The sequence below is a fragment of the Procambarus clarkii genome, chromosome 90, assembly GCF_040958095.1.
Source record: "Procambarus clarkii isolate CNS0578487 chromosome 90, FALCON_Pclarkii_2.0, whole genome shotgun sequence".
In the NCBI taxonomy this organism is placed as follows: domain Eukaryota; kingdom Metazoa; phylum Arthropoda; class Malacostraca; order Decapoda; family Cambaridae; genus Procambarus; species Procambarus clarkii.
Window position 1 is genome coordinate 17,170,527 of NC_091239.1, and position 26,796 is coordinate 17,197,322.

General features: G+C 43.2%; 1 protein-coding gene across 6 annotated transcripts in view; it reads left to right on the forward strand.

Annotated features, from left to right (window-relative positions):
- The window catches only part of LOC123746620 (probable endonuclease 4), a 195,465-nt gene that overhangs the window by 28,312 nt on the left and 140,357 nt on the right, over positions 1-26,796 (forward strand). For all 6 annotated transcript variants that reach the window (XR_011225906.1, XR_011225905.1, XM_045728283.2 and 3 more), the window contains 4 exons: positions 3,435-3,588; positions 8,450-8,568; positions 19,119-19,227; positions 19,417-19,521. Coding sequence is in view for 4 of the 6 variants with exons in the window: in XM_045728283.2 (XP_045584239.2) it covers positions 3,435-3,588; positions 8,450-8,568; positions 19,119-19,227; positions 19,417-19,521 (487 nt within the window). In the remaining 2 variants the exon portion in view is untranslated. The remainder of the gene's footprint in view (positions 1-3,434; positions 3,589-8,449; positions 8,569-19,118; positions 19,228-19,416; positions 19,522-26,796) is intronic.

Below are 26,796 nucleotides of genomic sequence, written 5' to 3' on the forward strand. Positions count from 1 at the left end.
CTTGTGATATACAAATTAGTGAGGGGTGGTTCTTAGCACCCATTAACTATAATTATTAAACAGTACAAAAAGTACAGGACATACCCAGGAATACACGGAAATTACATTAATGTGTTATATATCAATGAGAAAATCCACTAGGACTATAGGTGGGCGCGAACCTACGACCCCGGCATTGCCAGTCACATACTCTACCACTAGACCACCGGTGACTTGTATAAGACATACAACTGGATTTATACTGAAATCACAGGAAGTCTGGAGGCCCCTACTGAAGCCAGTCCAATTTTTACATGACCAGACCACACACTAGAATGTGAAGGGACGACGACGTTTCGGTCCGTCCTGGACCATTCTCAAGTCAAGTCGCCACAATCGACTTGAGAATGGTCCAGGACGGACCGAAACGTCGTCGTCCCTTCACATTTTAGTGTGTGGTCTGGTCATCATACTTTAGCCGCGTTATTGTGACTCATCGCCTGCAATTTTTACATATTAACCCATAATTATTCGGGTGGAAGGGCAAAATGGTCTAGTCTGTGAATGATGACCCCAAACTAATAAAGCACTACAGTGGTACCTCAGTTTATGAATGCCCCTGTTTACGAACTTTTCGGGTTACGAGCCCGATTTCTTTGGAAAATTTGAATCGGGTTATGAACTTTACCTCGTGATATGAGTTTGTTGATACACATATGGCCGACCTAGCATGTGGTGGCACGGCGATCGCGCCTCAGTTTCCCAGTGCCTCCCGCCTAGTGACTATCCTGCCTGAATTCATTGCAAGGATTTACAGTTTTTATTTTTTTTTATTTTTTACTATTTGAGCATAAAAGTTGTTATTATATATCTTGCTATGGGTCCCAAGAAAGCCAGTGGTAAGGTTCAAGGCAAGAAAACACATGTGAGAATGACCATAGAGGAAAAACAAGAGATCATTCGTAAACATGAAAATGGTACACGTGTTGTTGAGTTAGCTAGGCAGTATAACAAATCTTCTGGGGGAGGAGGTGGCAGTAGAGGATGTCCCTTCCTCATTAATTAAGAAAATGTGTGCAGTATGGAAAGAACTGCAAAGTTTTGCTGAAAAGAATCGCCAGATAAAACTTTAGCAGCCGGTCATTGCATTGATCTTATTAATGACAATGTGATGTCTCACTACAGACAAGTGTTACAAAGAAGGAAAAAACTCTTGAAGTAAAACAATGAGAAAATCATGTGGTGAGCCAGAAGCAGGTCTTAGTGATATGCAGGCAAAACGTGCCAGAGAGTGCACCCCAGAGAAGTCATCACTGTCTGATGTTATAATGGAAGGGGACTCCCCTTCCAAACAGTAACACCTCTCCTCTTCCCCCCTCCTCACCGTCTTCCATACGCCAACAGGAGTCATCACTAAAGGTAAGTAATAACTTGTACATACTTTTGTAGTGGAGATTTGGAAGAATTAGCTATAAAATTGACTTTGAAGTTAATTTATTGGGGAGTCAAGAACGGATTAATTCATTTCCCATTATTTCTTATGGGGAAATTTGCTTCGGTTTATGAATTTTCGGGTTACGCACCGTCTCCAGGAACGGATTAAATTTGTAAACTGAGATACCCCTGTATATGAGTTTGGATAGCATCAGGAAGCCTCAGAAAATGCCGTTTCATTACATTCAACGCTATTTTTTTTTTTTTTTTTATATACTAGTACCAACATACAAAGAGTTTTTACATTCTTGTAAAGCCACTAGCATGCACAGTGTTTCGGGTAGGTCCATAAGCTTAATGAGAATTAGGAGAATACGACCCGCCAAATCGTTTAACAACCAGGTACCCGTTCACTGCTGGGTGAACAGAGACTACAGTTAAGGATTGATGCCTAGTCAATCCTCCATGGCCAAGATGCGAACCATAGCCAAATCGCTTGTGACATACCGGGCGAGTGTTTTACCACTGCGCCATGGGGATTGCCTTCATAAGTATATGTAGATGTAATGGAATGGTCACAGCCTTAAGTGTCAGCTTGGTCTTGGGTAGCATGGATTGAGTATGACGGCTCATTTAGTGCTCACATGGCTGGCAACCCAGTGTTGAGAATGCAGTATGTTATAAACATTTCACATTGCTTCCCCAGACTCCAGCTGACCTGCTGTTGATTCCAGAAATGAGCAGAAAGCAGTGTTCACAGTGTTTCACATGGACCACTGTAACAATAGAAGTAGAAGACTAAACCACATGCATGAAGATGAGGAGATGACAAAGTTTCGGTTAATCCTGGACCATTATCAAGTAGTAGCTTTGTGTTGCATGGCACTCCCGACTTTGTTAGTCTTTCACCAAATCCTTGTTCTGACATCCAAAGCTGCGTGAGTGAGTCCTTTAGCATTCCTGCTTCACATCACTGCTTGAATACAGTGGTCATTTCAGCTTATGGGGCTCCAATCAGGTTTAGATTGGTGACAGCAGAGCTCCAAGGTGAGTGCCTGTAATCTGTAACATCAAGCAGACAGATGATGAGCTGTCTCGTTGACACATGCCATTGACACACTCACAAGTCAAGCCTGGCCTGAGGTGGGCTGGGCTTGGGGAGTAGACGAACTCCCAGAAGCAGGTCCCAGATATCAATGCTTGATATCGAGCAGGTATTAAGCAAGCATCATTATAGGTTTCTTGTTGGTTAACCTAGATCAGAGGTAAGCCCCAAGCTTAGTAGCTGTGTGTTGCTAGCTTGAGAAGGTTGTTCAGTGGCCCAGTGGTGCAAGACATACTTCAGAAGGAGCTTGGGTGTTTTGTGATATTTGTGTATTATTCCCGCCAAACACACACCGAAACTACGACGTTGGTACAACGTTCGAACAAGTTTTAACACCTAACCAGTTATAACAACCAATATAGCAAGTTGTAACAACATTCTAATACGTCATAAACATGTTAAGCCAAGATGTAACAACTTTATTACAAGTTGTAACAAGGAGAAAATAGACAGTTTCGGTTTGTGTTTCCAGGGTTATAATGGGCAATTTATCTCACTTGTATGGTTGATCTCTGATCTCCATGAGCTGCCTGCAACATTGAGGGAACAAGACAGAATTTGACAAGTCAGTGTCCCCCATCCTGTCCTAAGGTTTCTCAACATCAAGAAACTGTCATACTAAAGTGCCCTTATCCTAACCTACCAGAGGACCCAAACAGAAAATGGGACAGTATGTCAATTTTGCAAGCCACTACCATTTAATTGTACAAAAATTTTTAGCCTTAGGTTAAGTATGTGTCAATATGTGATGCTCCATTAGGAGGACAGATTGTGTCCCCACTGGATAGAAAAAGTCATACAATGCCTGACATGATATTGCCACACTTTATTATTATTTAAAAGAAAAAATAGACTGTATGTGGCCACTGTAAAGTACTTTTAGTTATTTATTTTAGCATTTTCCTCTTCCATATAGGACTATCCTCCTCACCTGATACTCCCACACGGATCCTACCTCATGAATCTCGGCTCACCCGTACCTGAAACCTTAGAAAAGAGTAGGAATATGTTGCTGGAAGAGCTTCAGAGATGTGAAAAACTACAGATTCCTCATTACAACTTTCATCCAGGTTTGTGACTAACATATTTTTCCCTCATTATTTAATATATTTTTGTATGCAGTATTTATTTTGAATGAGAATATGCAGAATAATTAATTGTAAGATAGTAAAATGACAGTCTTAGTAGCTGATGGAGAGTGCATATTAGGCATTAAACACTGTTAGGTTTTAAAATCCACCTGGAATGGATCATCACGGCAAATAGGGAGGACCTACAACAAGCCGCCGGCTTCCTGTCCTCGTCTAGGCCACTAGCGTTAGTGGCCCTCAGGTAAGTCATTACTTGCCAGGAATATTTTGGTTATTTTACAGTATATATAGTGCTCCATTGGGCACTATACATAAAAAAGAATTGTGTTTAACACACAGCTTTGGGTTTTCTCATAATTGTGTTACTTGCATGCCACATATTATAAATATTACATAAATTGACATTGAATTAAGAGGCCATAAAATATTATTTGACATGGATAAAGCCAATTTGGATGTATATATGGTTTTGATCAAAAGCTTTCCTATGTTATATGAAGCTTTCCATGTTATGTTGTTTTTTCCATTCACTCTCCATATAAATACTCTGCAAGAATTCCCTCAGTGCCAATGTGCTGTAAAAAGTAAAACACCAGTATCGGGTCTTTGTTGAGCCCAAACTCTCTCATACCAATCCCATAGTGTAGTGGGATCATTTATTTAGAAGCTTTCCCTAAGTTTATATTTGCAGTATTAAGCAATTATTTGCAATTTATTGCAATTTATTTATTTACTGTAAGATGGTACAGTACAGTTTTTCACCTCTTTCTGTGGGGAGCCCCATTGGCTTCCTGGAGCTATTGGACTGATATTAGCTATATTAGTCTGCGGCTTCAGTCACATGGAGTTGTCTTCCTACTGGGAACCACGAGCCAGAACCTGGTTCCCTCAGAGGCGAAGGGAGCAATGGCTTATGAAACTCCACTCTTTGAGAGTACATGTTTATTCATGTCTGCCATCGACCGGGGTTGGGCACCCAGAAAGGTAGGCGCTTCAAAACAGACCCCAACTGATAGAAAATTGTGATCTGAGACCGAAACAGAGGCCAAAAACTCCCCCAAGAAAAACAAGAAAACACCAGACAAGCAAATCGTCATCAACCCGATGCACCGCTCATTCGTTCTGGCCTCCCCGAGCCAGCTGCCTGCATACCAATTTGTAGACCAAAGCCGGTTGGGGCTGACATCTACTGTCCTCATTTGCCTGTCAGGATTTTTGCCCTAGCGGTGGTGCTTGCTGTGTGTTGGTGTGGTGGCAAGGAGTTACAAGTACTTGGGCTGCATGCACTTCGGGTTCTCTTCCCTAGGCTTCCTGTAAGTATTTTCCTTGGGTCTCAGGGTTATCTTTCCTGGGGTTACCTTCCACAAACCCTTCAAGAACTACCTCTGCAGGGTTCTTTAGCTGTTCGGTGATTGTCCGCTCTTTGTATCAGCTGGGGCTTTTTTTGCCACTGTCCTTGGGTAGTATTGTCACTGGCAGGGGTGCAAGATACTGTGCATCTGTCTTATACTACGCATAGTGGCCGGTTCTGTTCCCTCCTGGAGACGTACTCAAGCAGGGTTTTTCTTTTTCTTTTGTTTTGGTTGCCTGGTGGGGGTCTGCCTGGGGTGGCTACAGGACCACTTGTATTATCTTGGTGGCCCTCCACTAAGCCCCCGTGATTGTACACGTCGCAGGGGTTCAGCTTTTGTTTGTTTGTTTGGTAGTTTTGGGATAAATGGTTAGCAGTACCTTGCCTAGGCTTTGCTGAGCAGTCAGCCTAAGGGGCCCCTGGAAAAAGCCATTGGGGCTCATTGGGCTCATTGGTCCAATGGATGCGTCCTCTGAGTCCCATCTCGCTTCATGCGAGTTATAAGATTGCTCTGTCCCCTTGTCTGAGGGTGACACTCATCGTTTACCTCTGCCATGCTGCCTGTTTGGTCAATGACACCTTTGACCTGGAGTCCTGCGAGTGGTGTTCCTTGCTTATACTCCAATTCAACCAGTCCACTGCTATTGATATTCGGGTGCAGGCAGCTTCAGTGCTGCATGTGAGGTTGAAGTTGCTGTAATGCGCTAGGTTAGTGTTGAGCTCCCCCCTTCCCCCCCCAACCCCCCCTCCCCCCTTTAACCCCCCCTCCCCCCTCCAACCCCCCTCCCCCCTCCAACCCTTCAACCCTTCCTCCCCCCCACCAACCCCCTCCCCCCCCCCCCACCAACCCCCTCCCCCTCCACCAACCCCCTCCCCCCCCACCAACCCCCTCCCCCCAACCCCCCAACCCCATCCCCCCAACCCCCCAACCCCATCCCCCCCTGCCATTGCCAGCTTCCAAATGTCTGAGGGTTTTGGAGTCGAGGCAAGGTTTAGATGGTGGTGCTACTCAGGTGGTTTCGGGGGCTACCCCTTCCGGGTCAGCGGCGGAGGCATTCGAGCTGGTTCCTCCTGCCAGGGCTTTTGGGTTGGACCAGCGGACCTCCTTCTTCCCTGCTTTTCTTGTGGACTCTGCTTTTTCTCCAGAGGCAGAGGGTTTAGAGGACAGCTTTGCCCTGGGTCCTCACGTGGAGGATGCCTGGGCTAAGGAGTTGACTTGGGTGGCTTGGGCCCCGTTTGAGTGATGGTACCCTTGCGCAGGGCTTGTTGTTGCAGGGGGAGGGTTCCTATCCTCCCTTCGTGTACGAGTTTTATATGAGATCAGCTCCTCCCCAGGTTCAGTTCCGAGTTTTCTTGGGTTTCTCGGTTCCCTCTTTCCAGAGGTTTTTGGCTTCCCCAATCCCGCCTAAGGAGGTTTGGGAGGCTATTGCTTCATACCTCCTGCGAGACCTGGATTTTGCCTCAATAATGGATCCTTCTTCATTTGAGTTTGGTTCCTCTTTTCCTTACTGGGTGCGTTACACGGTGCCGGAGTCTTCCTGGTTGGCAGACTGCCCTTTCTTTTCATTGGGGGTGTGGCATGCGTTCTGTTGGACCCGCACGCTTGAGTGGCAGGAAACTACTATGGTGGTTCAGGTTTACCTGGAGGGGAGAGTTTGAGCACCTCATTGCGTGCTTGTTTGCCCCTGTTCTTCCTCAAGATATCGACCAGGTACAGCTTCACGTGCAGGTTCCCATCCTTTCGGTGTCCTTGGTGGTTGAGGACTTGCGTGCCTGTGGGCATTTGGCTTTGGTCTTGCGTGTCTTTTTCCTGCTTGAGCTGTCTTTGGATTGACTCGAGGAGGATGTGAAGGTACTGGGTTTTGGGCTTGCGTCCGATGCACTTGCCTCGGCAGCTCGGGGGTCGGCTGCCTGGTTGAAGTTGTTTGTGCCGATCCTGAAGGAAACAGTGCTTCTGTTCTTTACTTCTCGCCTCGCGTGCAGACAGGTGGTGCTCGCTCACTCTTTGGAATCTGCTTGGGCCCTGGCTCTTAGACTTTCGTCCCCTTGTGCTCGTTGCTGTTTGCAGTCTTCAGTTGTGCAGTATCTGCAGGCGGCTTCGTCTAGTTGCCATTCCATGTCGGACTTGTTTGCTCTCTGGGAGGGAGGGGTCCTGCCCGGAAAGGTTGTACCAAGGTTTGGGGTTCTTTTGGTCATGGTGGGGCCAGTGGTGGCAGATTAGGGGCCCGGCCCCTCCTTCAGAGCCGAAGGCATCTGGTTGGCGTAGTGACCACTCTGTGCATTGTTCGGCTTCTCGTTAGGATCGTTGGCCCTTTAGCGGTTCGCCCTGTTCAATGGGCCATGGGGAGAGGCTTGCCCTCGTTTGCCGCCGAGATAAAGTATTCAGGGGGGAGACCAACAACGAAGCCACCTGGGCCCCATACAAGTGACGAGAAACTTGAGACACAAACTCCAGACGCGAAGACCCGAGGAGAAGAACGAACCTGCCTCGTACCGGGCTGGACTGATCTGTAGAAAGAGGCGGAGCTGCGGGAAGACTCTTGGGTTCAGACATGAGCAAGCAGTGCCTGAAACCAAGGCTGGGTCGGCCACCAATGAGCCAGAAGGACAGCTCTTCCCTGGTAAGCCTCCAAGCAAGCCAGAACCTAGGACACCCCCGAACGTGAACCGCCAGGAGAGCCAACCCCGAAAACTCAGCAGACGAGTCACCCGAAGCGACCAGCCCCAAAGAGCTAAGGACCGCATGGAACACCCCCCTCTGTTCAGGCAAAGAACCACCGGGGAACAGATCGATTGGAGCTGGATTGTTGATCCTTGAGCGACCCGAATCCCCCTGGAGCGACATCCACAAAGCCGCAAACACCCGCACCACGCTGTGAGCCCAATGGAAGGACTGACCCCACTGTTCCCTGGTAACCTTGAAGCGCCACACCAAAACCGAGTCAGTCCCAGAACCTTTGATGAATCAAGACGTACCAATACGCGTCCACAAGGCCCAGGGACGCCATCCAAGTGCCCGGCTCCAACAGAAGACGGACCTGGGACAGAGGAGTCATCCGAAGGAGGGGCAATAAACCCATGGGTGTAGACGGGACAAGTCTGAATAGGGGTTTGTTTTGGGGCTCTTACCTTTCTGGGTGCCTGTCCCGGTCGATGGCAGATATAGAATGTTCCAAAATCACATGGGCATTTCTATATGACGTTGCTCCTCATGCCTCTCTGAGGGGGGCCAGGTTCTGGCCGTGGTCTCCGGTTGGCCTAGAACTCTACCCACATCGACTGATGCCAAAAGTTAGGACTATCCGTATCAGCCTGGATAGCTCCGGGAAGCCTCCGGGACTCATCCAGAAAAATGGCGTTTCATTACATTCAACATTGGTTCTTTATTCTAAAGTATTCCTGTTAGTGAACTTAATTATATTGACTTAATTATCAATATTTTTTTGTTATTAAAGTATGAATGTGGAATAATAATAATGATTGTGGCAGGGTCAACTTTGGGGAAGATAAGCAGGGAGGAATGCTGCAAGACCATTGCTGAGAGTATCAATCTTGCCCATAGTCAGACCAAGGCAGTTATATGTGTCTTGGAGAACATGAGCTGTCAGGTAAGTTAATACACAATCTTTTGTATTACTATGTATAGTATAGTATAAAATAAAGACGTTAATTGTAGAAGAAAGCTTCATTCTAAGCAAGCCACTCAGTTGCTCCTTTGGGCAAGACTTCCTCTGGCCAAGTTCATTAGGGAGCTATGTGATAAACAATAATAATAATATTATTATTATTATTATTATTATTATTATTATTATTATTATTATTAATACACAGAGTAATCACACTAATGTGACTACATCAGTGAGAAAATCATCATCACGGCTCCTACGGATTTTCTCAATAATAATAATAATAATAATAATAATATTAATATTAATATTAATATTAATATTAATATTAATATTAATAATCTTTATTCAGAAGATTGTGTGCATAAAGCACATAAGAGTAATGTGCAATTGTAGGGACAGAAGTTACACATGCTAATGAAGCACTATTACGCAAAGCGTTTCCGACAAAACATAAACCAAGGAACGCTTTGCTTTGCTGCAGGATGTTCCATGAAGGGGCAGCAGAGTTCTGTAGCAAGAACTACTGCAAGTTCTGTAGCAAGAACAGTAGTTCTGGGCAAGAACTGCTGCCCAGCATTCAAGACAACTATTCCCACAGACCCCTGTCTGAAGGAAAGATCTCTGGTAAAATGGAGTCACATACAGGAAACCAGAACAAGTAAATGTTCACGAAAAATGGGCTAGTTATGGGGAGGGCTTATGTGGTGAAGAATGCCTGAAAAAGTTATCTTCCACAGACAAATGTAATATTCTTGCACAGGATTGGCATTCGTTCCTTGATAATCCAAGTGATTGGGCACTGTTCTATCACTCCTATTATAATATGACCTCTTATCCCAGCTCCTTGTCTTCATATCCTTTGCAATTAGTATATAATTAGTTATACCTCTCAACATAAATAGTTAGAAGGAATCATAAGTCCAAAGTCACACCAAAAGAAATCAGGAAGTACCACCCCTCAAAAGATACAAACCACTACCAAGTACAGAATAATCCAAGGGCAGACGGATATCTAAGTTCCTTGGGACAAGAGATATTTGATAAAGGTTGCCACCCTGTCTGCAAATCCTGAATAAGGAGAAGAGCATGATCCTATGCAAGAGTTCTATCTAGTCCACACTGCGACTATTGAGGAAGCTCTCAAGTGTCATGATTGTAGGCCACTTAGAAAATGTTACGCTGCAAAAATGAAATCCCAAAAATGGAAATCTCCATCAGCTAGGGAAGTGTAAAAACAATGCCAGTTCAGAGCCAAAGTAAGGTTATGTATCTTGAAGCTACAGTGGTACCTCGGAATGCGATTGTCCCTGTATGCGAGGTTTTCGGAAGGCGAGGTGTATTTACTCCAAAAATTTGTCTCGGAAGGCGATGGTTACTTCGGGAGGCGAGTTTGGACGCGAGTTTGTTGATACGCGTACAGCCGACCTAGCGCGTTCGTCGCCCCTCCGCCCCGCCCCCCCTCAGTTTATTATTGTCTCGCGCTCAGTGACTACCCCACATCAATTCTTCTCGCGGATTTTCAGTGTTTTGTTGGATTTTTGGTGATTTGTCTATACAATTTGTTATTATATATCTCACCATGGGTCCCAAGAAAGCCAGTGGTAAGGATAAAGGCCAGAAAGCTCATGTGAGGATGACAATAGAGGAGAAACAAGAGATCATTCGGAAGCATGAGAACGGTACACGTGTTGTTGAACTTTGTAGGCAGTACAACAAAGCCACATCAACAATATGCACTATACTTAAGAAGAAAAATAAGATTATGGGTGCTAAAGTGGCAAAAGGAGTAAGAACATTAACGGCACAAAGACCACAAATACTTGAAGAAGTGGAAAAGTTGTTATTAATTTGGATACACGACAAGGAGTTGAGGGGTGATAGTGTTTCGGAGGCCATTATTTGTGAGAAAGCCAGGGTGTTGCACGAAGACCTTCTAAAGAATACCCCTGCAACGAATGATGCAGATAAGAAAGAGTTTAAGGCAAGCAGGGGCTGGTTTGAAAAATTTAGAAAGAGTAGTGGTATCCATAGTGTTACAAGGCATGGGGTTATGTGATGTGATTATGGAAGGGGACTCCCCTTCCAAACAGTAACTCCTCTCCTCCTCCCCCCTCCTCACCATCTTCCATACGCCTACAGCACTCGACAGCAAGGTAAGTAATAACTGGAACACAGTTTTGTAGGTTTATTTAGATGAATTAGGTAAATTAGGTATAAAAATTTAGTTTGATGTGGGGTTTTTGGGGTAGTCAGGAACGGATTAATTCATTTCCCTTTATTTCTTATGGGGAAATTAACTTCGGAATGCGAGTTTTCGGAAGGCGAGGCATCTCCAGGAACGGATTAAACTCTTATTCTGAGGTATGCCTGTACCTTGTGTTGGTTCTGGGGATCCATGTCTTTGTGGCCTGATTTCTGACCAGGCCTTAGGGTTGGTATTCTGGTCAACCAGGCTGTTAGAGGCTGCTGCTCAATCTGATACATGAATTTCAGATCAGGTATCCTTTAGAGGTGTTTATCAAATTCTCTTTTGAACACCATGAGAGAGGACAGCAAGTTATGCTCCTCTTGATAGAGGGAGTTTGTTGAAAAGTCTTGGGCACTTAAATTTGATAGAATTGTCTCTTAACATAGTTATTGCATCTTTGCTTTTCAGCAGGGCTATTTTGCACCTTTTGCCATGCCTCCTGGTCTCGTAAAGAAATATATCTGTATGTAGATTTGGAACCAGTCCTCTTAATATTTTCTAAGTAAATTATTATATTTATCTTGTCTGTGCTCTAGAGAATACAAATTGAGAAATTTAAAGAAGTCCTAACAATTTGGTTGTTTTATCTAATAGAGTTGGGAAGTAAAAATTCTTTGTACATTCTCCAGGTGAGGAATTTCTCCAGCTTTGAATGAGGCTGTTGATATGCAGCAGTATTCAGCCCAGATAGCACTAGTGTCTTAAAAAAACCATCATTGGTGGTATTGATCACACAACTTGATAATGGTCCAGAATGGACCGAAACATCACCGTTTCTCCATCTTCTGATGGGTGGTTTGGTCATCATACCATCATTGGTTTTAAAGGTGGGCACCCACCGTCCCACCTTAAGGGTGCCTGACAGCTGGGTGGACAGCACTTCGGATTTGTAGTCCTGAGGTTCCAGGTTTGATCCCCGGTGGAGGCGGAGACAAATGGGTAAAATGTTTCTTTCACCCCGATGCCTCTGTTACCTATCAATAAATAGGTACCTGGGAGTTAGACAGCTGCTACAGGCTGCTTTCTGGGGGTGGAGGCCTAGTCGAGGACCGGGCCGCGGGGACACTAAGCCCCGAAATCATCTCAAGATAACGTCAAGATAAGAACCCATGCCTAAAAAACAAAACTGACAATCTCAGTCTCAATCCTTGCCTTAAAATGTACCGACAGTCCACAGTACTTTCGGAAGAAAAAACTATGACTGACTCTGTCCTAGCATTAAAAGTGAAATATTTAATTCATACACTATGAATATGCTGTTGCAGTTGAAGTATAAGAGTGGAAATATGCAGTTGAAGACAACAGAAATTATTAATATTTAATTTTAGTAAATTAAAATTAAATTTCAAATAATACAATTAATACTGAATAATAAAACTTAAAAAAAAAGGCAAGTTGAATGCTTCAGTTTCCCTTTATGAAGACTAGTATTTCAAAATAGCTGTTACTGATTTATGATAGAACATTATATGACATTTTTCTGCAGAGATTGTACACAACTGACACTGATTTAAAATAACTGGTCTATAATTTATTCCTTTATCAAAATGGAAATGCAGATGCATATTTTGTATTTGTAAAAGCACACCTTAACACTTTCGCATCCCCGGCATGCACGCCCCAGTCTACCTTAATGTGTGCCGGGCGTTTCGTGTCAGTGCGCGGCCAAACTAAAATATGTATACTCTTTTCAGTTTTCTCACCTTAATTTTTGTGTTGCAACGTTCATTTTGGTATCAATGTGTTCACAATAGAATTTCCTACAGGGGTATATGCATATACAGTTCAAAAGCCGGGCATGCCCCTCGCACCAAGCTCAAAAATCGGCCGAGCATTGCCCGTGAGCACGCAAGATCACTAGAATGTGTATACAGGTACTCTTAAGTTTTCTCACCTCATTTCTCGTGCCATGTTGTTCATTTTTATATCAATGTGTGTGCAATAGAATTCCCTACAGGGGTATATGCATATAAAGTCCAAAAGACCAGTTCTATTCCACCTCTTTCCCCCCCTGCAGCAAAACCAAAAGTCGGGAAAGCGTTACCCATGAAGCGAGCACCCATTGGCATGCCTGCAACACTTACACAGAAATGTGTATACTCTTTTCAGTTTTCTAACATCAATTTTCGTATTACATCGTTCATTTTGGTATCAGAATGTTTGCAATAGAATTCTTTAAAGGAATATATGCATATAAGGTCAAAAAACCCGTCGTGCCACCCGCATCAACTTGTTCACAATATATTTTTCTAATGGGATATATGTATATAAGATAAAAATAAACAGGCGCACTACCCATACAAGTAGTGCTAGTCCCACAGCAAACTAGAAAGTCCGCTGAGCGTTACCCATGAGCCAGGCACCCCATCCGCACACCAACACTAAAATGTGTATACTCTGTTCAGTTTTCTCACCTCAATTTTCATGCTACGTCGTTCATTCTGGTATCAAAGGGTTCACAATCTAAAAGTGCGCATTTTAAAACTAGTCCCATAATGATTGGAAAACAAATAGATTTTTAACAAATATTTTGTCTTTGGACTTTGCAGCCGTCCTTGTCGCACATCCGCAAAGTTAATTGTGTACGTCGCAGACGTCCAGGGTGGACGATAGTGTTAACTTAGTCCTTTTCTAGTTTTCAAAACTAATAAAAAAGGGTAGCGGAACATTGGACCATCCAGAATGAATTTAAATTGTACCATCAGTCCTCATTTCAGTCCAGTTTGGAAAAAGGACCGAGTTTCTCAGTCAGTCCTTGAAATGGACTGGAATTTGGTACATTTGGAACTCAGTCCTGCCCACCTTTGATTAGTGTAATCTCTCTTATTGTTTGAAAGGTTCTTGATATTCAGCCTGGGATTTTTCTTCCAGTTATGATGGTTACTTCATTGTGTTCTTTTAAAGTAGTCTTTTCACATGATTACTTCCAAATCCTTTGAAGTGTTGTTTTCAATTTAATACAGTGGTACCTCAGAATACGAGTGTCCCTGTATACGAGTTTTTCGGAATACAAGCAGGATTTGCTCAGAAAATTTGCCTCAGAAGGCGAGGGTTGTCTCGGAAGACGAGGGTGTTGATACACGTATTGGCCGACTAGCGCGTGGTGGCAAGGCAATCGCGCCTCAGTTTACCAGTGCCTCGCACCCAGTGACTATCCCACCTGAATTCTTCACAAGGATTTACAGTTTTTTGTCGGATTTTTGGCCATTTGAGCATAAAAGTTGTTATTATATATCTCGCCATGGGTCCCAAGAAAGCCAGTGGTAAGGTTCAACCTAAGAAAATACAATGGGGCCTCGACTTACGATGCTAATCCGTTCCCAAAGACGGATCGTAAGTCGAAATATCGTAAGTCGAAACGATTTTTCCCATAAGAAATAAAGGGATTTGAATTAATCTGTTCCCCACCCTCCAAAATATTAACATACAAATACATTTTATACTGAATACAATGTTTTTTCTAACTACAATACAGTACCTAAGTTTATCTTACCTTTATGGAGGGCTCTTGATGGTGTATGGAAGATGGTGATGAGGGGGGAGGAGGAGAGTTGTTACTGTTTGGAAGGGGAGTCCCCTTCCATTATCACATCAGGCAGTGATGTTTTCTCTGGGGTACTCTCTCTCCTACGTTTTGCCTGAATACCACTAGGACCTGGTTGTGGTTCAGTGCTTGTTTGTCTCACTACAAGTTTGTCAAGAGACATTTGTTGTTCCCTTCGTTTTAACATTTGTCTGTAATGATGCATCACTTTAGCACCCATAATGTCCTTTTTCTTAGCCAGTATGGTGGATATCGTTGACTGAGATTTGTTGTACTGCCTAGCCAGTCCAACCACCACACACCATCTTCATATTTACGAATGATCTCTTGTTTCTGCTCTATGGTCATTTTTACATGGGATCTCATATGTTGAGCCTTACCACTGACTTTCCTGGGACTCATGGTGTGATATACAGTATATAATAATTACTTTAATGTTCAAAATGCAAAAACTCACCACAAACGCGGAATTTCTTATAGGCGCGATCGTCACCAAGCGGGCAGCTGTAGTAAACTGAGGCAGGTCGGACTGCGTGACTGGAAGCCACACGCTTGGTCGACCCGAACGTGTACCAACAAATATCGTAAGTCGACGACACCATCGAATGTCGAGTCACATTTTTCGATGAAATTTACATCATAACTCGAAATTATCGTAAGTCGGGGCAATCGTAAGTCGAGGTGCCACTGTAGTTGTTAGTAGAGGCAGTAGAGGATGTCCTTTCTTCATTAAGAAAATGTGTGAAGTATGGGAAGAACTGCAAAGTTTTGTTGAAAAAACTCGTCCAGATAAAGCTGTAGCAGGCCGTTGCATTGACCTTTTAAATGACAATGTGATGTCTTACTACAGACAAGTGTTAAAATGTAGGGAAAAACAAGTGTCTTTAGACAGATTCTTAGTATAACAAGCAAGTCTTAGTGGTATGCAGGCAAAACTTGCAAGAGTGTGCACACCAGTGAAGTCCTCACTGCCTGATGTTATTATGGAAGGGGATTCCCCTTCCAAACAGTAACACCTCTCCTCCTTCCTCCTCACCATCTTCCATACACCAACAGCAATCATTAGCAAGGGTAAGTAATAACTTGAACATAGTTTTGTAGGTTTATTTAGATGAATTAGGTATAAAACTTAGTTTGAAGTGAGGTTTTCGGGTAGTCAGGAACGGATTAATTCATTTCCCATTATTTCTTATGGGGAAATTTGCTTCGAATTACGAGTTTTCGGAATACGAGCTGTCTCCAGGAACATATTAAACTCTTAAACCGAGGTACCCCTGTATGTAATTTGAGTTTTGTCTGTGGCTTCAATTTTTTTCAATTTTTATTTTTTTCTGTAGCAGAGAAAGTGTCTTCGTTGAACATCATGTTAATTTCTGTGGCAAATTGAAATACCTGGTTTACGTTAGTTTAGAGGTTTGCTGTTCCTCTATATTGTTTATTCACATAAACTTCGTAGTGTCATCTTCAAAGGCTGATGCGGAACTATATTTTGTGTCCTTGTCTATGTCCATGTTGGGAATCAGAACAAGTACTGGAGCACAGTACCCTGGGAGACTGAGCTTTTCCCAGTGGATGGTCTGGTTTTTACTTTAACTATTGCTCTTCGAATTCTGTTTGTTAGAAAATTAAAAGTACATCTTCCTACTTTGTTGCCCAACAACTTGGGCTGCTCGGTAAAGCAACGGTCTTGCTTCATGCAGGTCGGCGTTCAATCCCCGACAGTCCAAGTGGTTGGGTACCATTCCTTTCCCCCTCGTCTCATCCCAAATCCTTATCCTTATCCTTTCCAAGTGCTATATGGGCATAATGTCTTGGCACTTTCCCCCTGATAATTTTGTTCCTACTTTGTCAGTAATTCCTTTTTGTGCACATTTTCTGTGCAATAACACACAAATGACATACATTTGCAGAAAGCTGTGCAAAAATCTTTGTATACTGCTTCATCATGTAGCAATTGTGAAAGGCAGGAGCATCTTGTTCAGTACCTGTATTGTCCAAGAGTTGTTTATGAACTTAAAATAAGAAAAGCAGAGCCTTGGGAAGGCTAAGTGCTTGGCAGGTGAACTAGCAAGTAGTGAGAGCATTGCTTGGCAGTCCCTGTTAACACTATCGGTCACTTTGGACCGGACTCCCGTCCATTATTTTTCTCCCGAGTCCTAACCGAGGACCGGATTTGCGTCTACTACAAAAATATTTGTATAAAGTTAATTTTTTATCCAATCAACCTCGGGATAGTATCAAAATAAGCGCCTTTAGAATGCGCACAATTTGATACCAAAATGAAAGATGTAACATGAAACTTGATATCCGAACACTTATATGATTATAAATAGGTTTTTGGTCAAAATATTAAAATATTTGTTAAAATTCTATTTATTGTGCTATTATGTTGGGACTTGTTTTAAAATGCGCGCCTTTACGTCGCAAACAATTTGATGCCAAAATGAAAGATGTAACACAAAAATTTTTGTCAGAACACTGGAAAGATATAAATAATTTTGTGATGATGAGCTTCCAGAATTAAAATATTTGTTAAAATTCCAGTTATTGCTCTATTATTATGGGACTAGTTTTAAAATACGCACCTTTTTATTGCGAACAATTTGATACCAAAATGAAAGACATAACACGAAAATTGATGTAATCAAACTGAACGAGTATACACATTAGGTTGCAGTATACAAATTGGTGCTCGTTCACGGGTAACTTTAGGCTTTTCTGCGGGGAGGCACTCCAGGATTTTGTACATTATATTCATACACATCTGTAGAGAATTTAATTGCGAACACAATGTTACCAAAACGAGCGACGTAACACGAGAATTAAGGTGAGAAAAATGGAACGAGTATGCACATTTTACTGATTTTGTGCACTCACGGGCAACTTTTGCCGACTTTAGGCTTTGCTGTTGGGAGTCACGCCAGGCTTTTAGATATTATATTTATACACACCTGTAGGGAATTTAATTGCGAACACAATGATACCAAAACGAACAATGTACAGGCATACCTCAGAATAAGAGTTTAATCCGTTCCTGGAGACGCCTCGCCTTCCGAAAACTCGCATTCCGAAGTTAATTTCCCCATAAGAAATAAAGGGAAATGAATTAATCCGTTCCTGACTACCCCAAAAACCCCACATCAAACTAAATTTTTATACCTAATTTACCTAATTCATCTAAATAAACCTACAAAACTGTGTTCCAGTTATTACTTACCTTGCTGTCGAGTGCTGTAGGCGTATGGAAGATGGTGAGGAGGGGGGAGGAGGAGAGGAGTTACTGTTTGGAAGGGGAGTCCCCTTCCATAATCACATCACATAACCCCATGCCTTGTAACACTATGGATACCACTTCTCTTTCTAAATTTTTCAAACCAGCCCCTGCTTGCCTTAAACTCTTTCTTATCTGCATCACTCGTTGCAGGGGTATTCTTTAGAAGGTCTTCGTGCAACACCCTGGCTTTCTCACAAATAATGGCCTCCGAAACACTATCACCCCTCAACTCCTTGTCGTGTATCCAAATTAATAACAACTTTTCCACTTCTTCAAGTATTTGTGGTCTTTGTGCCGTTAATGTTCTTACTCCTTTTGCCACTTTAGCACCCATAATCTTATTTTTCTTCTTAAGTATAGTGCATATTGTTGATGTGGCTTTGTTGTACTGCCTACAAAGTTCAACAACACGTGTACCGTTCTCATGCTTCCGAATGATCTCTTGTTTCTCCTCTATTGTCATCCTCACAGGAGCTTTCTGGCCTTTATCCTTACCACCGGCTTTCTTGGGACCCATGGTGAGATATATAATAACAAATTGTATAGACAAATCACCAAAAATCCAACAAAACACTGAAAATCCGCGAGAAGAATTGATGTGGGGGTAGTCACCGAGCGCCAGACAATAATAAACTGAGGGGCGGCGGGGCGGAGGGGCGACGAACGCGCTAGGTCGGCTGTACGCGTATCAACAAACTCGCGTCCAAACTCGCCTCCCGAAGTAACCCTCGCCTTCTGAGACAAATTTTTGGAGTAAATACACCTCGCCTTCCGAAAACCTCGCATACAGGGACAATCGCATTCCGAGGTACCACTGTACCACCAGAATTAAGGTGAGAAAACTGAAACTAGTATACACATTTAGGCGTCGCCGCACGCTAGCCCGCACCATTAGGGCCATGACGTCAAAGTCCGCGGCGCACTCGTGGGGTGCGCGATAGTGTTAAAAGAAAAAATCATTTGGAAGGGCGTTCAACTTATTGGAATGAGCTCACAAGAAATTATTCTGGGCTGAAATGAGTATTCTCCAGTCTCTTCTGTTGCATCAGTATGACTTGTCAGGAATGTTTGGAGAGATTCTTAGTGCACAGGTGTAAAATGTTGATTTGCCATTACAATGAATAATGCTGTCTAGGGGACCAGCAGGAACTTACCCTAAGGGAGTGATAAAGCTGAGAAATTCAATAAAGGTTATTGATAAATAGCATAGAAGAGCACATTTAGGACATAATAAAAATGCTTCTGCAGCTGATGGGGTTCATAACGAATCATTAAAACAAGATCCTACTGCATTTGTATGTTACTTTATTGTACTGTATTTATCAATTACCTGTTTTGATGCCGGAGGCAGTATAACAGTAAATGAAAGTAAATATGAAAGTAAATTACTATATAATTGTTGACATGGTGAGGAAAACATTTCCAGGTACCAATAACCTATTACAGTACTATTAATTTTTTAGGGATTTACTATTGGGGGTGATCTTCACGAGCTGCGTGTCATCATTGAACATGTCAAAGACAAGTCACGAGTTGGAGTTTGCATAGATACATGTCATGCACATGCTGCAGGTAATATTTGTTTTTGACTTTGGTGCAGAAATCCCCACCTGTATTGCATCTACTGTACACAGTTTTTAAATATTTGGAATATATAACTATTAAGTGCCATCATGACCTTGGTCTCTCTTTCAAGCAGTGTTTCATAACTGATTTATCCCAGTTATGCTATTTTATAAATAATTTAATAAATTCTTGCAGGTTATGACCTCTCAACGGAAGCTGGGTTTCAGGAGTTATTGGATGACTTCGGCAAAATCATTGGGTGGCAATTTCTCCGAGGGCTACATATAAATGACTCTAAAGGTTAGTTACTATACTGAGTTAACCCCTGCATGGCAAACCTATTAAATGTTTGCCTCTTGCCTCAATAGGAGCGTTTGCCTATTACAAGGGGCCTCACTGCTGAGGGGATAGTGCTCCAGGGTCGTGGTCCTAAGGGCTCGGGTTCGATTCCCAGCAGAGGCAGAAACAAATGGGCAGTTTCTTTCAACCTGATGCCAATATTCACCTAGCAGTAAATAGGTACCCGGGAGTTAGACAGCTGTTTCGGGCGGCTTCCTGGGAATGTGTGTGTAATTACCTAAGTGTAGTTACAGGATGAGATCTACGCTCGTGGTGTCCTGTCTTCCCAGCACTCTTTGTCATATAACGCTTTGAAACTACTGACGGTCTTGGCCTCCACCACCTTTTCACCTAATTTGTTCCAACCGTCTACCACTCTGTTTGCAAAAGTGAATTTTCTTATATTTCTTCGGCATCTGTGTTTAGCTAGTTTATATCTATGACCTCTTGTTCTTAAAGTTCCAGGTCTCAGGAAATCTTCCCTATCGATTTTATCAATTCCTGTTACTATTTTGTATGTAGTGATCATATCACCTCTTTTTCTTCTGTGTTCTAGTTTTGGCATATTTAATGCCTCTAACCTCTCCTCGTAGCTCTCCTTGTGTGTGTGTGCGCGTGCATGTTATATAAAGAAATATATGAATAGGTAAGACATAGTAGAGGAAAAATAGATCGGGTTGAAAGGCGGGGTCTAAAAGCTAATAGCTCGATTCTGCTGGCACAGATAGTAAATACATGTGACATTCCTGTCGTGTGCACAAAAAATGAATTAAAAACAAATTGCTTTTCTTTCAATTAATTACTTTAAATTTTGCCCCGAGGGGCGAGTTTACTGGGCAGCGCCACTCATCCTGTGAGTGGACACACCACCATAACAGCATGTACAACACTCCCCAATAGGAAGAAAACCCGCTAGGTTGTTCATCCTGTCACTTGTACCCAGACACAGCTGTGACTTGCTTAACTGTTTCAAGTGAACAGCTTCTCAAACAAGATGATTAACATTGTAACCCCCATAAAATCTTATGTTATCTTGCGGATGCAAATTGGGGAAATCTTTTAAGAACAGTATCTATATTTAACAAATAGTATTTTCCTAACTAGAACAATATCTATATTTAAAAAATAGTATTTTCCTAACTCAAACAATGTGGAGTTTATTATTTTAAACATATTTCTATTGACTCTTAGATGTTCATATTCTCTCAGGTAGTGGTTAAGGCGGTGTCCATTACTCTCACCACAGTTTCTGCAACTCTGCTGCTCAACTGTTGTTTCCATTCCAAGAATCCATTTGTATTTGTATCCAGTACTCTCTCGGCTCTCTTGATTTCAGAGACTATCACAAGATTTTCTGCCTGATTTTTACTACTTTAAAGGGGGCTTCTCCCCCTTTGGGGGTTTGGGACTGGCAGGGTGGGCTACTTTCCCTGCGCTTCATGTCATCTTGGTGTGGGTGCGTTTGGACGTGGTCGATCCTCCCATCTTTCCGCGGTTCTCTCGTGTTCTAGTGCAGACATGGGCCTTGCAGATCTGCAGTTCTTCTGGACTTGTTCAGTCTGCGCCCTGGATTCTTTGCCCTCTTCGGAAGACTGTTGTCTTCGGTTCGGCTTCTGTTGAGGCTGGGTGCCTGGATGGTGTCCCTGGACCTCCGGGTTCTTTTTTGGCACGTTCCTCTCCAGGGTTTCGGGACTGGCACAGTTGGTGGTGGGGTTTCAGGTTTGCCGCTTTTATTGCCTTCCCTAGTTTGTAATTGGCATTTATTTACAAATCTTTACCAGATCTTGGTGACATGTCTGCGACTGTTCGGGATTCGGTTTCTGGCTTACCTCGACGACTGGCTAATATGGGCTCCCAGTCGGTCCGCTTGTCTGCTCGCCAGGGGTGTGGTTCTTTCCAGATCGCTGGGTTCGGGTTCCTGGTGATCTGGATCAACCGATTGAAGCTGTTCAATCTGGTTCCGTCCCGGGTTCAGACCTGGCTGGGTCTTTGTTTAGGATTCTTGGACTGCTTCTTTGTCTTACCCTCCAGAAGTGTTGCTGCGGCTGTGGTCCCGCCTTCGCCTGTTTATGAGGGGGTCCTGGGTCACTCGGCTGTTGCTTGAGCGGTTGTGCGGGAGTCTGAACTTCGATGTGCTGGTCTGCCCGCCAAGTCGGGTTTGGCTTTGCCGTCTGTTTGGTTCCTTCGGGTACTCCCCTTCCGCCTCTTTCGCGATCGTTGGGTTCATCCATCAGTGTAGATTTAATCAAATTCATTTCTGGCTTCTTTATATATTTTCTCAAGATACTTGTGCCTCATTTCTTGTGGTTATCATGTTATTCCCGCACTCGTTACTCTTCCTGCACTCATTACTCTTCCTGCACTCATTACTCTCCCTGCACTCATTACTCTTCCTGCACTCATTACTCTCCCTGCACTCATTACTCTCCCTGCACTCATCTCTTTTATCACAACAGTATTTTTAATCACCACTTCTACTATTACAACTACAGAGCACCACTTGGTTTCCGAACTTTAGTTATCCGAAACTTCCAGTTTCCCGATTGGGCTTGGGGAGTCACATTACACAAACTAAGTTCGGGTAGAAAGCAATCCGTCAAGCCTCGCACCGGCCGGGGGTTAGGGGTTACCCTACATTAACCAAGTTCGGGTGAGGAACCAGTCCAGTTGTCTGTGTGCGGGAGGAACGTGGGGTTTGCGCGCTCCGTGAATTAACTTCAATATATTCGGTCATATTAGTATTACAGTGATAGAACACGGATCACAGTTATCACAAAGTGTAAAACCACATTTTGAAAAAAAAAATACAGTGAAGCCATTAGAATTTTGTGTTTAATAGAGAATAACCACCTCGCACCAGCCCACGTGGGAACGTAGTGCCTACACCAGGCCCAAGTCTACATATACTTACCTCGGTATACTTAGACTATAGTGAACAGTGATACGTTGAATAGTGAACGGTAACAAAGCAGGCATAAAGGCTTGAAAGTGTAGGTAAATTGTCACATGGAAAATTTGGAACGTATAATTCAGTGAATAGTGAGACAACAAATACACCAGACTGTGTATAGGGGCCATGAGGCTTGTGTACTCACTCGGTAGGCTGTGAAGGGTCGCTCCATCCCCCCTTTACCACTGGTCAACAACCACCCATTGCCTACCACCACCACCACCATTGACCAGAAGCATTATGGTCAGAATGCCTTTAGTAAAGATGTGCAGAGAATGCAACAAGGAAGTAGATTACCACCAGTGCTTCCAGTGCCAATTATGTTCAGCAGCCATACACAATAAATGTGTCAATATGTCAAATAATGCCAGGAGAATTGGTCCCAGAGACCACTCGGTGTACTGGTTCTGCAAAAAGGATAATATTACTGTCTTGAAGATGATCGCAATTCTGGATAAAACCCCAGCAGAGCACAAAGAATCGCTTCTAACAGCCTGCAAGGAAATCTCCAATGTTTTCAAACAAATTGTCTAGGGCACCCAGGTAGAACCAGAATTGGAGCTACATCTCAGCGCGTCGGGGCCGGATGTGACGTTGGCGGAGGGGCTGGATGCGACGTTGGCGGCGGGGCTGGATGCGACATTGGCGGCGGGGCCGGATGCGACGTTGGCAGAGGGGCCGGATGCGACGTTGGCAGCGGGGCAGGATGCGACGTTGACGTCAGGGTCGGATGCTATGCTGGCGCCGGACGCGACGTTGGGGTCGGGCGTGGTGTCAGCGCCTGAACCGGGCGCGATATTGGCGCTAGGGATTTTGAGACAAACAAAACAAGGACCCAAAATCTGCCGATATTTAAAATGGGGTGTCTGTAAGCATGGGATATCAGGGAGAACAAATGGACTGTGTAAATATGATCATCCCAGAAAGTGCAGCACCCTTCTTAGTACAGGTAAATGTACCAAAAGCTGTGATCTCTTTCACCCAGAACTGTGCAAGAACTCTTTAAATAAGAATGAATGTTTCAACACACAATGTCCAGCTTTTCATATAAAAGGTACCAAGTGAATAAGACAGACAAACAAACCATCTTGATGAAAGCAGCCACAACAGTATTTACCAGGATAATTTTTTAGCAAGAGGAGAAGGAGAAGAATGGCTAAAAATGTCCAGACTCTACCATCAACTCGGTCAAATGCTAGAGAGGACGCAAACACAGTGGCCTCCTTACCAGAGCCTCAGATATTAACACCAAGTAAAGTATCCAGCAATTCCACGAACATAACATCATTTTTATTTGCCAACATTCAAGGTATAAAAACACGCAAATGTAACAAAGTGCACTTCATAGATGGCCTCTTACATGAGGCAAATGCAGTGTTTGCAGCCCTAACGGAAACTCACACCAAGGATTACCATGATGGTGAAATATGGATTTCAGAGTACAATCTTTTCAGATGTGACAGGAAACACAGGCTACAGGGTGGGGTCAGCCTCTACATCAAGGACACACTCATCTGTACTGAGCTGAGCTTCCACAAATGATATGGTGGAAGTGCTAATAATCAAAATAGAGATCTTAAATGTAGTTATTGTCCTTGTATATCAGTCACTGGAGGCAAATCATCAGCAGTTTAAAGACCAACTAATGAAAATAGAGCACTGCTTGGAAAACCTCACAAATCCAGCCCCAAACATCATCCTGCTTGGTGACTTCAACCTACGCCACCTGAAATGGAAGACCATAGCTGATACAGTTGTATCAGAGAGAATTCCAGGAAGTAGCCTAAATGAACAGGCACATGCAAATGACCTGCTACGGATGTGCGACAGGTTTGCCTTAAACCAGCATATAGTAGAACCAACTAGGAAGGAGAACACGCTGGACCTCATTTTCACTAATAATGATGATTTGATCCGGAACATAATGATTACAAATACCTGTTACTCAGATCAACTTAATTGAAGTTATGACAACCATGGGGAATAGACCATCAAAACCAGTCCCGATTCCCGATGGAGGAGATTTCAGCAAATTCAACTTCAATAATAAACAGATAAACAGGGAACAAATAAACCAAGACTTCACAGAAATAAACTGGAAAGAACAGTTAGAAAATGCAAACCTGAACCAGTGCCTGAAAAAAATAAGCTCAGTAGCACTAGAAATATGTTCAAACTGCATACCCCTAAGAAAAAAGAGGAAGAGATGCAGATTGGAATGGGAACGTTGTTCCCTCTATAGGCGAAGAAAACGAATCGTGGAACAACTTAAGAGTCGCACCTTATCTCAAGAACGGCGAAGGTGGTTAGGTAGAGAAATGGAAACAATTGAACTAAAACTACAAGAATCATACAAAACCCAGGAGAGACAAAGAGAGCAAAAGGCCATCAGTGAAATAGAGAGAAATCAGAAATATTTCTTCTATCCAAAATCAAGATCAAAATCCACATCTAGTATCGGGCCCTTGCGAAAGGGAGATGGAACTTTCACTGATGACAACAAAGAAATGAGCGAAATACTGAGGAATCAGTACGACTCTGTTTTCAGCGAGCCACTGAACACACTGAAGATTGATAACCCAAATGAATTTTTCATGGATATGATACCAACATCAAATCATATATCAGATGTCACCCTATCCCCACTGGATTTTGAAGAAGCCATAAACAGTATGCCTATGCACTCTGCACCAGGCCCTGACTCTTGGAACTATATTCATCAAGAACTGTAAAAAACTGCTATCGCAGGCCCTTCACATTCTTTGGAGACAAAAGCTTAGATACTGGCATTATCCCTGACATATTAAAAACAGCAGCACCACTCCATAAAGGAGGAAATAAGGCCTTGGCAAAAAATTACAGACCGATAGCACTAACATCGCACATCATAAAAATCTTTGAGAGAGTGCTAAGAAGTAAGATCACAAAATACATGGAATCACAGTGTCTACATAACCCCGGACAACATGGTTTCAGAACAGGGCGCTCTTGCCTATCACAGTTGCTGGACCACTATGACATGGCACTAGATACCATGGAAGACAAACAAAACGCTGATGTAATTTACACAGATTTTTCAAAAGCCTTTGACAAATGTGACCATGGTGTTATTGCACATAAAATGCGTTCAAAAGGAATTACCGGAAAAATAGGCAGATGGATCTACAATTTCCTGACTAATAGAACCCAATGTGTAATAGTCAACAAAATAAAATCCGGACCATCAACTGTAAAGAGCTCAGTCCCCCAGGGTACTGTGCTTGCTTCAGTACTTTTTCTCATCCTCATATTGGACATAGACAAGGACACAACCTACAATACTGTATCATCCTTTGCAGATGACACTAGGATTTTTATGCGAGTAGACAACATAGAGGACACGGCAAATGTCCAATCAGATGTAAATCAGGTCTTTCTATGGGCTACAGAAAATAACATGGTGCTTAACGAAGAGAAGTTTCAGCTCATGCGCTACGGAAAAAATGAAAATATAAAAACGGAAACCACGTACAAAACTCAGTCAAATCATAACATTGAACGGAAAGGCAATGTAAAGGATTTGGGTGTACTCATGTCGGAAGACCTTACATTTAAAGAACACAATAAAGCAGCCGTCACAACTGCATGAAAAATGACAGGTTGGATAACATGAACCTTTCACACTAGAGATGCTATACGGATGATAATACTTTTCAAGATGCTAGTGCTCTCTAGAGTGGAATACTACTGCACAATGACAGCCCCTTTCAAAGCTGGAGAAATTGCTGACCTGGAGAGCGTGCAGAGATCCTTTACTGCTAGAATCCACTCAGTAAAACATCTAAACTATTGGGACCGACTAAAGAGCCTAAATCTGTATTCTCTTGAGATATAGAGAGATACATAATAATTTACACATGGAAAATAGTAGAGGGGCTGGTCCCAAACCTGCACAATGAAATAACAGCACATGAGACCAGAAGGCATGGCAGGATGTGCAGAATACCCCCGTTGAAGAGCAGAGGTGCAACAGGTACTCTGAGAGAGAACTCTATCAACATCAGAGGCCCGAGACTGTACAACACGCTTCTGCTACACATAAGGGGCATAACTGGCTGACCCCTCACAGTGTTCAAGAGAGAACTTGACAAACATCTTCAAAGGATACCTGATCAACCAGGCTGTGACTCATACGTCAGGCTGCGAGCAGCCGCGTCCAACAGCCTGGTTGACCAGTCCAGCAACCAGGAGGCCTGGTCGACGACCGGGCAGCGGGGTCGCTGAGCTCCGGAATCACCTCAAGGTTG